Genomic DNA, 16,348 nt, shown 5'->3' with positions numbered 1-16,348 from the left:
GTGGGAAGAGATTCTACAGTTCTGACCTCAACGGGGAGTTCGTTCCACCACCGTGGAGCCAGAACAGACAGTAGTCGTGAGCGTGAGGTGGAAGTTCGGAGAGGGGGAGGTGCCAAGCGGCCTGTGGAGGCTGAACGAAGAGGCAGGGGTGTGGGGTCTGATGATTTTTTGTAGGTAAGCTGGGGAAGACCCCTTAACTGCTTGGAAGGCTAGCACCAATGTTTTGAATTTGATGCAAGACTTTGACCATGGAATGAGTGTTGGTGCCAGACAGGGTGGTTTGAGTATGGTGTAACACCAATAAGTAAAAAAATATGTCTAATAAATACAGGCTGACTGTAATATTACAGAAGCGGGCTGGGTTCATAAACTAGGCTTAAACAAGATAAGCATTAAAGTGATCTTCAAACATTGATTACCGTTCCTAAGATGCAGTGGAAATATTTCCCTCTAGCGAAACACTGATTAAATTAAAAGCCACTTTATGAAAGCACTAATATTATTTTCTTATCTTGCATGAATGTGAACCATAAATTCTCCCTTTTTAAAGAAACAACGTTTATTTTACAGGGTCACCTATTAAAAGTTCAAAGCCTGCCACTGGGTATAAATATAATTATACTGAACATGCTCATGATTTATACGGTTCAACTCCCTTAGGACTCTCTTAGCCAGTTCATCACGCCAAAAAGCCACAAAAACCAAACGTGTTTTGGATGTAATCTCCTGCTCATGATTTGTTTTGGCCTGGTCGCTCAGCGGGTGAAATATGACTATGAACAACAAGGGGAACCACGGGGGAAAAACACTATTAAACAGCAGCGGGCAGAAATCACCTGTGAGACAATTCACACATACTGACTCGTGCAGCCCAAACAGACAGCAATCCAGAGAAAGAGTGGGGTGATTTGTAACAGGGGGGGAAATCGTATTGGGTGCTCTGAATAACTGTTGTGTTTTTTAAAGATGCAAACAAAACACATCAGGCATCCTGAACTTAAATGTTGAAAATAAGACTTAAGTAGAAAATATTAATCGTTCATAAATTGTGCTCTCTCATGCACCAGAGAGAGAGCAGGAGACAGTGTGTCTGTGGCCTAGTGGCGATCAAGATTTTTCCTTAACTTTACCTGAACTTAACATTTTCTTTTCTTCACAAATGCAAAATCAGTAAAATTAACTGTGGCCTGGAGCCAGAGATTGAATCTGTATTTATATAATGGAATGTTCTGCCTTCATAAAATAATGAATAATAGAAAAGTTAATATTATTTCCTGCCACCACCTAATTCACCACCACAATACTAAGTAATATAAAAATACAGTAAACTCAAAGTGCCTCCCTTTTTAATAACTGGACAAACTGTTGAAATGAAGACTACTCTATAGCCTACCTTTTAACAAAAATATTGTTTCATTAAATGGACTAAGCACTCATTTTCATGACACGAGGGCAAACGATATACCAACAGTAATCATGTCTAAATCATTCTCGCTTTCAAAGCAGTAATATTATCCATCTCAAATATATTTATATACAATACAACCACCAGAGCCTGCCTAAAAACCAACGGTATTATAAATATTATAAATATTCCATGTAAATGCCCTCAAATCTGTGAAACTCTTCACACTTAAGAACTACTTATGAGGTTTGTCTGGGATTTCATATTAAATTCCAAGTTACCAAAGTTCTAGGGAAATGAGTGTTTCAGATGTATGGCCTATATGACATGCACAAACAAACAAATACATAAATAAGGTCATTTGGTGGCAGCAGGGCTAACAGTGGTCGGTGGTCCTTATTCTGTCAGTCTAATAAATTAGAGCAGCGATTCTTTCTGTTACTCCAGGATGATGCTCACTACTAAAGAGCCAAAAAGATATCAATCCAGGAGATCCAACAGTTTCTTTCCCGTCTCATTCCCATTGAAATGCTCGGCACTCCTGAACTTCTGCACCAGCATACCTCCTTCACAAGCTCCTGTACGGCATAAACCGATTCATTAGCGATTCACACGACACTGCTAACCAAGATGCGCATACTGATCTGTGAACTCCTAATGCTGCTGCAGGCTGTTATTCAGTGTACAAGACTAGTTAACCCACAAGTGTACTGTACCTGACGCACATATACTTGCTCTTCCTCTCCCTCTTTCATACGCACACTAGCACAACATGCACACACAATACCCCACAACATCCCCACAAATACATCTGTAGAAAAAGGCAGTGCCCAGGTTACATTCCAACACCTTGAGAAAGCCCTCTATGCTTTCCATGAAAATGTTTCAATGTTTTTTTTAAAATTTAGTAATCACCCCTAACAATAATTGTAAATCAAATCAAACAAAGTGAAATTGGCAATATAATTTTACTTTCATTTAGTTAATCTCAGTCATTTCATCACTTCCTGTTTCACTAGAGTATAAAAATAAGGTAATGAGCATGAAAAATCCCTTTGTCAACCATCAGCATGGGAAAAGACAAAGAAAGAATATATGGCATGGTTGCAAACTTGCCAGAAAGCGGATGCAAGTGCATATTATCACCACAGAAAGCAAGGAAGATGGTGAGGGAGGCTGTCACTGGGTTAGCCCCGACATGAACGACTTTCTGGACTGTAATCATTGTGTTCTAAATGCCGGCAACAAAAACGTCTTTGTGTGAACAGTTATTTAACTTGCTGTTTTCATTTAGTTCATAACCCACATTTCATCCAGTCTGACAGTCATCTCCCTTCATATATGCATATTTGTTTTGCTTTCTGAGAAAGGCCTAATGGAAATGGCCTAATGAAATAAAAAAAAACGAACTGTACTTGCATAATTCAGCAATCTTCTGACATGTTGGGAGTTTCTGTGAAATTAATGTACCAAGTGGTGTTTTTGTTGAGGGGTTCCCAGGGAAGCTATTGGGCTGTGTCCACTGTAAGAGGGGTGATTTGCTCATCAGTCTTTATTATCAGGCTGATCAGAGCACTGCTGATTTCTGAAAAACCATTTATTATGTTTAATGATTTATATTTGATTATTGCTGAGGCAATTATGGTGGTGGTAGCAGCGGCAGCTTGAGAAGAACTGTGTTAGGCTCCACCCGGGGCTTTTCTGAATGTTCAGCCTGTGCTCAGCCCACGTTCAGCCTGTGCACACTGGTGTAGTGTGTGCAGGGTTGGAGACTGATGTAAATAACTATTCTTTTTTAGTTTACAGCACGTTTTGTGCATATTTATCAAGGGTGCCACTAATTCTGGAGCCCACCGTACTTATTCAACTAAAGTTTAATATTGTGCTAGACAATAACATATGTTATATTGTGTTTAAAAGTACAGTATAAAATATATAGCAAAGTACTCTTGGCTACATTTCAGATCCTTCTGTTTCAGATGGAAGAGTATTTACAGACCATGAACAGGGCCAAAAGGAGTGTCTAAAAGTAAAAGTTGTGACAGCTGCCTCCTTATTTTTTATTGTTTTCTACATAGCTTCCCTGGTCTCCCCTGGGTACATGTGCAGTTTAATTACACATTCTTCTGTTCATGGTGATGGTGAAAAAAAAAGAAAAACTGGTCCAGATAACAGATAGAAATGCATCCAACAGAAAGAATGTCTTACCTTTTGAAAAGCCCGAAATACACATTTATTTTACCAATAAAAACAATGAACCAACAGAACAGAAGAAAATTGTAGCATATTTCTTAAAATACATCAAAATCCAGCTGGTGACTATGCAAAAATAAATTCACTACACTAGAGGCTGCAGTGTTCGGGCAAATGACAAGAACTGGCGAGTGTAGTTTTTCCCTGAGCTCCAAAAACCAGTCTTGCAACATTGCTATACCTTGGCTCAGCCCACATGCCCATTTGCCAATGCAGTATTTCTGGTTGTAAAACGGATGTATACCACAAACACAGACACTCAGCTCTAGGGACCTGCAGAGGAGAGAGCACACCGCAACTGTGATATCTGAGTAGCTGGGACGGCACACAGCTAATGCCCCCCATGGATCCTATAGATGGCGGGGGCTCTGAGAAGTTCAGGATTTTCCAGAAGGACAACTTTGAGGCTGACTGGCTCAAGGTGGGGGAGAGAACCTTCGGGCGGGTTTACAAAGTGAAGCTGAAACTATGGAGGGAAGTATGTGCCATTAAAGGCTTCTGTACCTCGATGCCTCAAACAAGCTCGTCCAGGTATGTACAGTACAGTCAAAATGTAAATCTGTGACACAAAGATAGAGGTTATCTGGGGAAAGGTATAAAGAGTACATTCGGCCTGAGGCCAGCGCTGTGGCATATGGAAGGCTGATAACGAGGCTGGGCTTTAGTTCTGAACAGGTGGAGTGTGGGTGTGAGTTTCGGTAGGGCCTGGCTTCAATACAACACTAAACAAGTTTAAGTTACGTTACGTACATCGCTCTGGATAAGAGTGTCTGCTGCCGAATGCCTATAATGTAATGTAAGAGTAAAAATATTGTCAAACTGATAAGGGTGTTTAATACAAAATAAAATAGATATTTCAACACTAAGTCAAAAGAAAAAGAGAAGCCAACTGACAACTTTCACTTTACAATATTGGGAGGTTGTCAATGCCAAGCATTAAGCGTAACGTTGCTATTTTTAGGGGGGTGATTGAGAAGGTCTCCAAAATGAGGAAATTGAAGTTCAAGTATATAGTGACGGTTTACGGGGCCTGCACCGACCCCCCGGCCGTGGTGATGGAGTACATGAGCAGCGGGTCGCTGGAAGGCCTCCTCAACAGCCACGAACTGATGTGGCCCAAGAAGTTCCAAATGATTCATGAGGTCGCCATGGGGATGAACTTCCTCCACAGCATGAGTCCTCCTCATCTCCACCTGAACCTGAAGCCAGCCAACGTCCTGCTGGACGACCATCTGCACGTCAAGGTGAGGGGGCTCCCCCGAAAGAGCAAGAGGCTCCCCCCAGTCTCTGTGTTTTAATACGTAGGTGGTCGGATGCAGAGACTGAATGTTTTACTTTGCCATCTCACAAGTCTGTCCAAGCTTTTTCTTCATGAACACAGTTTGGCCAGTTCACTTAGGCCGAAAAAAATAAGCAGGTATTTATATTTAACTGAGAATCAATACGCTGTAATTCCTACATGGGTCACTCAAAATAGATTATTTCAAATCCAATGTATTGGAGTATGGAATCAAAACTAGAAAAAGAAAGGACTGTCCCACTGTCCCACTACCATTTTACTGTATATACACTCAGCAGCCATTTTATGCAGTAATTAACACAAATGCCATGTTCCTCCAAACAGGGAATCATGTGGCTGCAACTAAATGCACTACAGTCTCTCTTTGACATGTAGAAGGAAGGGTCAGAATTTGGTGGAGACAGTATGAATCCATGGATCCATCCCGCCTTGTGTCAACAGTGCAGGCTGGTGGTGTTTGTGTAATGGTGTGAGGAATGTTTTCTTGGCACACATATGCCCCTTAATACCAATCGAGCATCATTTAAACACTACACCTAAGTATTGTTGCTGATCAGCCAAATAACTGTAATGACCATGTGCCTTTATGGCCACAGTTTCTCAAACTTCCAGACAATGCGGCATGTGGCCAAGCAGAAACTATCTCAAGCTTCTATGAACTTAAGAGTGACTTCTGTTTACTCCAGACGCAGAATTGTGTAACGGGTGGTGCATGAAAGTTCTACAGAAAAGTTCTACAGAAATTGCAGGATGCTATAGAGTCAGCATGGAACAAAATCTCGAATGAATGTTTCCAGCATCTGGTTCAATACAGACAATACAGGCTGGAAGCAAAAGCGGGTTCTATTTGGTATTAGTTAGGTGTACCTATGTATAGTGGCCAGTCAGTGTATATACAGTAAGAGGTTTTTCTTACTAACCATGAAACGATTTCTGCTCATGTGCATAATCACTGCAAAAAAATGTCTGTCTTAAATGTTTCATTACTAGAAATGAGATTTTACGTCTAAATATAGGACCTTGACACCAACGTATTTTTGGCTTTCGCAGTGATATCATATACCGCTTATTTTAGAAGCATTTTTTTTTTTTTTGCGGCAGATTTCTGACTTTGGATTCATTAAATGGGAGGACTTCTCCAGCAGTAAGGAATTCATTGAACATTTGACTGCGAGAGGAAACCTCAGCTACATCCCACCCGAGACTTTCACAGAGAGCTCTGACCCCCCAGGAACCAAATTTGATGTTTACAGGTGATGCAAATTGGACACTTGTTATATTGCAGGACAATATATATATATATAAATAGCTTTATATTTGTCTTACTTAATCCAACTTGTTTATTTTTAGTTTTGCCATTGTCATATGGGAGATACTGACACAGAAGAAAGCTTTCCCAGGTATAAGTTCTCTGAATTCACATTTCAAATGTTAATATGCTATGATCTCGCATGAACACACATACATACAATCTGGGCATTCTAAATTTAGAATAATGGTTTCGGGTAAACATTTGAAATCATCAAAAAAAAGTAATGAATAATCAAAGGATTTGCTTCAAATGTACCTCTCACCCTTAACATTTGCTAACACAGGGGCCAATATGATGACAGTATTAATGAAGGTATCTTCTGGCAAAAGGCCGAGTGTGGAAAAGATTCCAGATGACAAACCCAAGGAAAGTGAAGCCATGATGAACATAATGCAGCGTTGCTGGCTGCAGAAGCCCTGCGATCGGCCACCATTCACAGGTACAGTCACCTAAAGCACAGCGACAGCCACCATGGGGTGTGTGTGTGTGTGTGTGTGTGTGTGTACATGTAAATAAATATGTACCTACATACTGTTTGTATGAATATGCTTATGTCTTTAGCTTCAGCTAATGCTAATCCACTTTTTCTAGACATAGTCAGAGAAACTGAAGCCCTCAGTGAAGTCTTGAAAATCCCTGATGTGCTCCAGGATGTGTACAGACCGCACAAAGCTTTCGACACGGTGTTCACACTCAAGGTACGTTAAGACAGGTTTTAAACCCTTCTTGTTCTCCGCGCTCAAGTGGGTTCATGCGTACAGGTGGGAAACAATCAGGTGCACCGTCAAACATGACAGGAATGAACTGGAGTAGAAAGTACAGTCATACTTCAGGTATGAAGCATCTGTTTATCCTCTTACAGCTTGGCTGGCCTCAGAATACATTCGCAGACTGCAAACACGGCCAAATGCAATTAGAAAAAAAAACTCTGGGGACAGAGAAAAAGGCCTTCGGCCAGCACAAACACTCTGGAAGGTTTTCTGCCTGGTTGAAGTATAAAAATACAAAGTATTACCAAGAAGTAAAACCTAGAACATCATGTACAGCCAGGATATCTCACCTGGGTTTAATTAAATTGTGACCCATTAAACCAAAAACCATGAGGTCACCTTAAAGAAAATTATGCTTCTGCCAATTGGAAACAAATGTAGAATACAAAGACATGCTCACACAAGCCGAGCTGTTCACTGGCAGAGCTCATCACATTTACAGCTCGCTATGATCCAGATTTTTGTGCTGTAATTACCTAAGGCACAGCTGCTTTATTTATTCTTTGGTAGAGAATTGGCTTGTCACCTTGGCCATGACATGTAATAGACAAATATAAAAAATGACATGTATTCAGCAATGCAGTATTTTGCATGGTTAATCTGAAGAGAAGAGAGATCTGGCAGGTCCTTTATAGCTTTATATATACACTCAGTGAGCACTTCATTAGGTATTTATTCGACCTATTTTTTGGTCTTCTGCTTCTGCGTCTGTAGCCTATCCACTTGGAGGTTTGATGTGTTGTGTGTTCAGAGATGCTCGGTCACCTTCCTGTCAGCTATGACCAGTCTGGCCCTTCTTCTCTGACCTCTTTCATTAACAAGACATTTTAGCCCGCAGAACTGCTGTTTTTTGCACCATTCTCTGCAAACTCTAGAGACTGTTGAGTGTAACAAATCCCAAGAGATCAGCAGTTTCTGAGATACCACCCTGTCTGACACCAAAAATCATTCCACGATCAAAGTCATTTAGATTACACTTTTTCCCCATTCTGATGGTTGATGTGAACATTAACTGAAGCTCCTAACCCATATCTGCATGATTCTGATGAGTGACACTGTGGGTTTGGGTAAATATGCCCATGTGGCCTGCTGCTCCCTCAGAATGGTTTTGAACAATGTGTGAATGTGTTCTTGAATCATTGATCTCAATAAGAAAAGGTGTCGATCTGAGTTCACCTGCAAACCTCATTGTTCCTTTTTTGTTCTCATGAAGGAACCCAGGATTAAAATGAACCCTGATTCAGGTCAGTACTGGATTAAGCCATGGAATTACATTGATATCACACATTCATTAATCATTCATTCATCTTGAAATGCCAGGTTTCAACTGGTGCATTTTAATATACTGTATTTTTTGAATATACATTTTTCTTGAAATTTCTCAAAGTTTTTAATCTAAATTTCTTGACAGGTGGGGAAGTTTCCCAGAAGACCTTTGACTTTCTGCTCAAAAAGGATTTCAGGAATTTTCGACAGTCGCTGAAGATGGATGATGTGTTGGAGCTGTACGAGGAGAACTACACCCTCCTGCACCACACCGTGGTGAGCGGAGACGCCGAGTCGGTCGACCTGGTGCTCCGGCAGGGCGCGGCCGTGAACTCCCAGAACGCCAAAGGCTACACGCCCCTCATCATCGGCATCCTCCACCAGCTGTACGACATCTGCACCCTGCTGGTGAAGCAAGGCGCCGACGTCAACCAAAGCGACGGCGAGGGCTGGACGGGCCTCCATTTTGTGGCCCAGAACGGCAACGACAGGCTGGCCCGGCTACTCCTGGACCACGGGGCAGTGTCCGACGCCCAGGAGAAGGACAGGTGGACGCCCTTGCACCTGGCGGCGCAGAACGGGCACGAGAACGTGGTGCGGATCCTGCTGCCGCGCACGGCCACGCATGACCACCAGACGGAGAAGGACGGGCTGACGGCCCTGCACATGGCGTCCTCCTACGGCCACCTGGGCATCGCCAAGCTGCTGCTGGGCAAGGGGGCCGACCCCAACCGGCCGGAGCGCGGCGGCTGCCACGCCCTCCACCTGGCGGCTGAAAAGGGGCACGTGAGGGTGGCCCGGCTGCTCCTGGAGAGCGGGGCCCAGGTGGACCGAGCGGACCTCCAGAGCTACAGCGCCCTCCACAGGGCGGCCATGAAAGGGCACACTGCAACGTGCAGGCTGCTGCTGACGCGGGGGGCCAACCCAGACCTCAGGACCCATCAGGGGTGGACGGCCCTGCACCTGGGGGCCCTGAAAGGGCACTCGGCCCTGCTCCCACTGCTGGAGGAGCACGGGGCCAACTTGAACGCCCAGGGGGAAAACGGGTGGACGGCCCTGCATCTGGGCTGCCACCACGGCCTGCAGGAGGTGGTGTCGGCGCTGCTGACAGTGGGGGCCGACCCAAACCTGGCGGAGGACGGCGGCTGGACCCCGCTGCACCTGGCCAGCAGAGCCGGCTGCTTCCCCAGCGTGCTGCAGCTCATCGCCCGCGGCGCCCTGATCAACGCCCAGAACGCCGGCCAGGCCACACCTCTGCACCTGGCGGCCTCCAGCGGCGCTGTGGCCATCGTGGAGGCCCTGCTGCTGAACGGGGCGGACCTGGGCACCAAGGACGCCGCGGGCTGTACCGCCAGGAAGCTGGCCACCAATCTGCACAAACACGAGGTGGTGCAGGCACTAGACAGCGACAGCGTGTGACGAACAGCCCCGCGCAGGCTCGCTGCATGGAAACCACAGTGTGCCATCAGTTTCCGTGGTCATCTATTCCCAGCTAACAGTCTAACAGTTCATGAATCCTGGGGCAAAATCTTTGTGAATTAAACAGTCATACATTTCCACGGTGAGATATTACACCCTGTTTCATACTGAATGTAATTCTTAAAGATTGTACTATATTTTCCTATATTTTATCATTTTGTGTAAATGTTATTTTGCAAATGAGTTGTGACTCCTTGTAGTTAGTTGTGGCCTCAAAATCATACAGTGACTTGACAACTCTGACTGGTTTTTAGACCATTCTTTTAAAGATTTTTAATTATTTTGATGGATAAAGTGGATAAATTATATCTGTTTTAAGCCATTTCGGACAGCAAGGCAGAGTGGACTTTTATTGAAAACAGTGGACTTTTTATAGTGTAGCTCCAAGCAAATGTCTCAAGAAACAATCAGATCTGAATGTATACTGTGTGTAAACACGTTTTTATAGGTAAAGCCATAATTATTATAAAATTGACTATATTATAATATTGTTTATAAGTGACTATGGGATTTACATACAAACATTTCTGAAGAAACAAACCATTAGCAGAAAAACATTTGCAATGCACGGTAAGGTCGAACACAACATAACAATCTGGAAAAGAAACAAGGGTGTGAAAACAATGAAGACAAATTAACGGAGATGTCGAACACGTGCGAGTGCAGGGAAACAGGTAACGAGACACAGGTGAATGACGACGGAAAGGGAACAAGGACAAGAAATATTAAAGCAAAGGCAGGAAATACACAACACTAGGATATAGGAGCACGGAGTGCGACATGAGCACGCTCTGTTTTTGTGGATTACGCTGCATGCTGGCACACTTTGGCCTGCATTCAGTCTTGATTTGCAGTGAGGGGGCATTAATGGGACAGCTTTGCCTTACCACACTACTGAATCTTCCTACTGAGCATTTGCTATGTTTTGTTAATGTTCCATTTGACCTTCTTCTCATATCACAGTTTCGCTTTGGAGAATAATACTCTGTGTCTTTAGCATGCTTGGGATAAAAAAAGCTGTTACCAATTGAAGTCTGCAATTTGGGAGAAAACAAAAGCAATCAAAAAGAATAATCTCGAAGAATAACAGCAGCCTGCATGCATGAAGGATAATTATCCACTGTGTGGGGTAATGAGATAAGAGCCCTTTCATCAACTGTGAAAAGCCTCAGTAATTACAAAATCTACCATTTACAAAGTGATAAAACTGTCCAAACACATAAAAAAACTGGGGGAAAATGTGTTGTGTTGCTCAAGCAACCAGTAGTAACCGCCTACAGGATGTGAAACTCAACACAAAGAAATTAAACCTACTAGAGACATTCCATTAATTCTCTCGAAGTTGCCCCATGCAATACTTTCTCTTTTGGCAAGCACGTTGTCTGACAGCATTTATTTTTAGCCCAGCCCATTATATTCATTTCCAGCCCTAAAATATGGCCCCAAAGCTGACCTTCCTCAGGGAATTGTGTGTGCTACACGGGTGAATGAGTGAGTGTATGTATGTTGAGGACGTACATTCCAGTGCATCCAGAGAGAGTGGTGAGTCTCGAACATGAGCGTGGGCCAGCGTACATGTCTAATAGTTCAGGCAAAAGCACATATTCAGCTGACGCAGAGAGATTTAACCCCTTCAGTATCACCCCTTTTCTTGAAAATGACATCCCAAAAATGAAATTGACAATAGGCATAATCCTGGTGTCGATGACTGAAAACTAACCAAGAGAAAAGAGAATTTCTAAATCAAAGTTACAGATGCTCAGAGTCTGTTTTTGAGTGGATACAGATTATTTTGGCGCACTTAGAAACACAATGGAGCCACAGCCAGAACACCGGACAAATCCTCTTTCAAATTTGATGAGAATATCATTCTGCAAAGGATTCTAAAAAAGACATTTGGAGACTCCAAAAGTACACATGGAAACTAGATAATATTATGAGTCGTATGACATGTAAAATACTGTATTTTGCTTAATAAAGTATACAACACTTTTTATTCTGAAAAAAATCTGTCACCCTCCCTCTACCTCTCGCTCTTCTTGTGCTCTCCTTAGATAGTAACAGGTTGAGAATATTGTAAAGAATAAATACGATAATCACAATAATAACATCTTGCATACTTATTGAGGTCCATTCATTGACGCTTTTTGTCAAATACCCAAGCCACATCAACAAGTCAAACACATTCCACAATTTACATGCTTTTTATTATTCAAAGGCAGGCTTGCTCCTTTTTAAAAGCACACTGAATAATGACACAATATTTTGAGAATGTATTTAGATGAACACTGATATAAAATGGGGTCACGACAATAAAAATGCACTCTACTGTGGGGACAAAGGTGTTTTCACTAGCCAGTTCTAGGTTCAGCTGAAGTTATGCTGCATTTTTTGCTCACGGATAGGGATCACACTTTTAACTGTACAACAGGATTACTGATACTGGTCAGAGAAGTTTGTACATGGGCTCTTCTTGTTCCAGAGAGCCTGGGGAGCCTTTTGTTTTTGTCAAAGTATGCAGCGGCGAAATGGAAACAAAGATAATTCCAACAGAGAACTTACAAGTAAACAATGGACATGCTATCAACATTTCTCTGAGTTAGCACGTTTTTAGAATTGCATTATTATGCATTTGGTTTGCTGGATCCTTGCCGTGAAAAGGAAATTGACATTACCTTATTTTGTGTAGTATATAGATTTCCAAAATGCAGAGAAGGCAAATGCCCCCCCAAGCTTGTTTTGCCACCCACATGTTACAAAATAAGGAACTGTTAACTATAACTGTCGCTAAAGCAATGGCATCTTAAAACAGATTATTTAGCCAGGTTGCTGTATCCCAACTGTACCCATGGCAACAAAGCAGAACATAGTTTTCACATTGTGGATTTTACTTTGCTTCTTCTTACCCTATCAGAGTTTCTGAAAGCCAAGCGGAGGATAGACGATTATGTCACAACAAGATGAGTCCACTCACTGCAAGATAAGTCCACTCACTGCAAGATAAGTTGTTGCTGATTGTGGTGCTGACAAGAGTATTGAAACAAATTTAGGGGCGTTTTGTAATATCTGTTGTGTTAACTAACTTACTCAGGTTGGTCATGTCGATAAAAACAATGCTGCAGAACAACTGGGCTGCTAAAACATCTTTCATCACTGTAACATAAGCTAACGTTACTTTGCAACCTAGATAGGCATCTAGCTAACTTCTTAAAAATGTCTGCTGTTTTGTGTTTCACAACAAAAATAGGTAATTTGCTGATTATTTAGTGATAGCTAGATTTCGTGAAGGGTTAAAGAGACAGGTGATGGGCTGGTTGAGCATTGAAATCGTTGAAGCAGTGCTGCATAATGACATGCAATGACAACCATGGCCTTGGCCGTTGGAGAAGGTTTGTAGTTGAGCATGAGTTCCTGGATGAGCTCTGTTTAAGCCTAGCCCAGCACAGTGGAAAGATCCCAGGAACCCTGGAAGTAAGTTTAAAGCACTAGGTTTGGCCCACAGCGGAAAGGAGCAATGGCAAGAGTTTTGAGGATGGGTGGAAAAAGTATTTTAGGTATTTTTAAAATACAAAAATACAGAACTCAAATTCAAATACATATATCAGAAATACTGCCCATCCCTGCCTGGTGGAGACTTCGTTTCAAAGCTGAACAAGAGTAGTGGCCAGGCTACACATTCAGATCTAATGCGACCTGAAGTGAGATTCTTCTATTATCTGTGGTAAAGACGGGAAGAGACTGATAAATGCCATGACATCCAATTAATATTACATGTTGCGCATGTGCACGTGTGGTACAGTAACAGTAGATAGCTACCAATAGCCATAGTAGATAGCCATGGTGACGTAAGATGGTTACATGGCTGCACTGAAAATGGCCACGTAGCTAATAATTAGCTCAGTGGATTGCATAGTGCCTACAGGGAGGAGGAGAACTTGTGAACATGAACATATACACACACCTAATTTCAGACATGCAATTTCATTGAAAGTCAAGATCACACTTTGTGTCTAAAGCAAAACTATTTTTAAAGCCATATCACAAACCGCAAATATTTCCTTTTTGTATATCATGTCCTAAATTGTTTGTGTGGTCTCCTTATGCTTCTGGGGGAGTAATACAATTAGATTTCTTGTAATCCTCCCAAACAAAGGAACATAGGAGCCTAGCAACCATGCCTGCCAGTGGGGGTGGGGGGGAAGCTGCATGAACAACAAAAGAGAAAGCTAATACAGCAGCTTGCTTCAGAGGAAGTTAATTCAACCACTTCAGTGAATCCATAGTACCAGTAGCCATATACCGTATGACAGAGGCTTGCACTATGGTGACATACCTTTTAAAAAGAATTCCTGTCTGACATGGTGTCTACACCTGCGGCATGCTCCCTCATGGGAGTCCCTGTGTGATCCAAGGCATGTGGGCCTGGTGAATTTTGCCTGTGCACAGCATTAGGAGCTTCAGTTTGAGGATTTGAGTGACAATGGCTAACAGCAGTCACACTGCAGCAGAAATGCATTTCACACTGCTGTTAGATGACTGCCTATGCTAATGCTTGTGACGTCTATGAACAGAAGTGGTTGGGCAATTTAGAATCCATTAGCAGTACTTGTGGGGTACCCAAAAATTAGGCTACTAGCTTTATCATGAAAAATACAATTAGCTGTCAAGTGGTTTGAACTGGACCGCTGCACACCAGGCAAGATAGCAGGGAAGAAGAGGACAAATAATACCTTCATAATAATTACTTATTAAGCTCCACACAGCTTTATTGTCAGTTTTAAAGCATGTCAATTTTCTTGCCTTTCATTTGCAATCATTTTGAGTTAGTTATAAAGGTGTCAAAAACTGCCACATCTATATATAATAACCTTTTTTTAATTCAAAGTTGGGGATTATGTGAAGTTTAAGGTGCTCCCAACAACAACAAGAAAATCATATAACAGCACATATCCACGCTAATGTCATAATGGAAGCATCTCACGAGTGTCTTAGATGTTCGTTGTTCCCAGTGGTGCCTCCAACAATCCAGACAGCGAAGGAGACACTGCTGACACAGCATCCATATGGGTTGCCGGTTTGGGTTGCCGGTTTGATCCCGCCCTGGATGTGTTGAAGTGTCCCTGAGCAAGACACCTAACCCCCAAAAGCTCCTGACGAGCTGGTTGGTTCCATGCATGGCAGCCAATCGGGTGAATGAGAAGCATCAATTGTACAGTGCTTTGGATCAAGGCACTATATAAATGCCATAAACCATTTACCATATATGCACAACAACGCACAGCCAATCACCGTATGCATTTGTCAGTACTTTTCTGGCATGGGAGAACATGCATGTCATGAATAATGGCTACTTGTTCACTGAACCAAAGAAAGAATGAAAGCACTGCTCTGGCTCGGTGTCTCCTCTATTTAGATCCACAGCACGTACTCTTACTGTCAATTATATATTTCCAGAGAGAAATATCCTTGAACATTCTCAGAAATACACACTAGAAATCGATCCTGTTCGTCAAAAAATGGATCCTTGTTGCATTTAAAGTTCCTTTTATTTGATAACTGAATATGAATGTGTTATAAATGGCCAGCAAGTATACTGTATGCAGGCATATGTTATTAATTAAGCACTTGTTTTCAGACAGACTGCCCAGGGCTATATTCAAAACTAGCTTAAAATCAGATTCCAGTCCAGGCCATCGTGGGTTCAACAGCCCAGAGTCTGCCTCAGGACAGAAAATTAAATGTATTAAAAGTTTCTTAAATTTATTTCTAAATTATTCCTCCTCCTCCTCCTTTTCCTTTTCTTCTTCCTCTTCTTCATTCCCCTCCTCTTCCTCATAAAGTTTCCGGGTCATGCCAGTTATTAACCTGGCACAGACAGTGTGACTCCAGGCCTTGAAACGGCACTGAAGTGGAAAGGATTGGAGCCTGAGAGTGCTGTCTCAGTCTTCACGGTCACCTCTGCCCCGCTGTGGAAAACTGTTTGTTTGTACCTGATCACTGGCGTCCCTGTGGATCTCATTTTCCAGGGCTGAGGCTGTTTTTCCCCCGAGCGCATTTTCTTCCTCTCTACATCCACTCAACCGCATAACCACCACACATACCCCAAATCCACCTTCTCCATAACCACACAGCCAAATACCCAGTGCCCACCATTAGTACTGTACCACAATTCATCACCTTTCTCTATCATTGCATGGCCAAAAACGGATTATATACCTTCTGTACCTTACATTACAATAGATGTCCCTCTACACAACCAAAGATAACTACCATAGAGTTGAGTGAATAAAACACAGCACCAAGAACTATGTATGTGGGGTAGTGTTCAGTTTTGCTACCGGTACCAACTTTGGTACTTCATATAGATACCAAATCGATACTCGAGGGGGGAAATTAACCTGGATTGTCTCATAAAATGAAACCGAAAATTTTCCCCAAAAGATATATTTTAAAAATTGCAAAATGAAAATTACATGGAAAACAATGACTTATTAATATTGTCTAATTAAACCAAGACATGTAATGTACACACATTCAGGTTTGAATTATCTCTGCTTTCCCAC

General features: G+C 42.4%; 1 protein-coding gene across 1 annotated transcript; it reads left to right on the top strand.

Annotated features, from left to right (window-relative positions):
• The first annotated feature begins 3,922 nt into the window (after window positions 1-3,922).
• On the top strand, window positions 3,923-10,207 carry ankk1 (ankyrin repeat and kinase domain containing 1). The gene is made up of 8 exons (XM_061217921.1): window positions 3,923-4,189; window positions 4,620-4,902; window positions 6,060-6,211; window positions 6,309-6,358; window positions 6,554-6,709; window positions 6,862-6,968; window positions 8,254-8,284; window positions 8,452-10,207. The coding sequence occupies exons 1-8, from the start codon at window positions 3,993-3,995 to the stop codon at window positions 9,723-9,725; spliced, it is 2,250 nt and encodes a 749-aa protein (XP_061073905.1). The 5' UTR covers window positions 3,923-3,992; the 3' UTR covers window positions 9,726-10,207.
• The last annotated feature ends 6,141 nt before the right edge of the window (window positions 10,208-16,348 follow it).

The sequence above is a fragment of the Conger conger genome, chromosome 13 (assembly GCF_963514075.1).
Source record: "Conger conger chromosome 13, fConCon1.1, whole genome shotgun sequence".
Lineage (NCBI taxonomy): Eukaryota > Metazoa > Chordata > Actinopteri > Anguilliformes > Congridae > Conger > Conger conger.
This window is presented reverse-complemented; position numbering and strand designations above follow the sequence as displayed.

Coding starts and splice junctions, on each gene's coding strand:
- ankk1 (XM_061217921.1), top strand. CDS start 3,993: ATGCCCCCCATGGATCCTATAGATGGCGGGGGCTCTGAGAAGTTCAGG. Junction 4,190..4,619: donor CCTCAAACAAGCTCGTCCAG/GTATGTACAGTA, acceptor TGCTATTTTTAG/GGGGGTGATTGAGAAGGTCT. Junction 6,212..6,308: donor ACCAAATTTGATGTTTACAG/GTGATGCAAATT, acceptor GTTTATTTTTAG/TTTTGCCATTGTCATATGGG.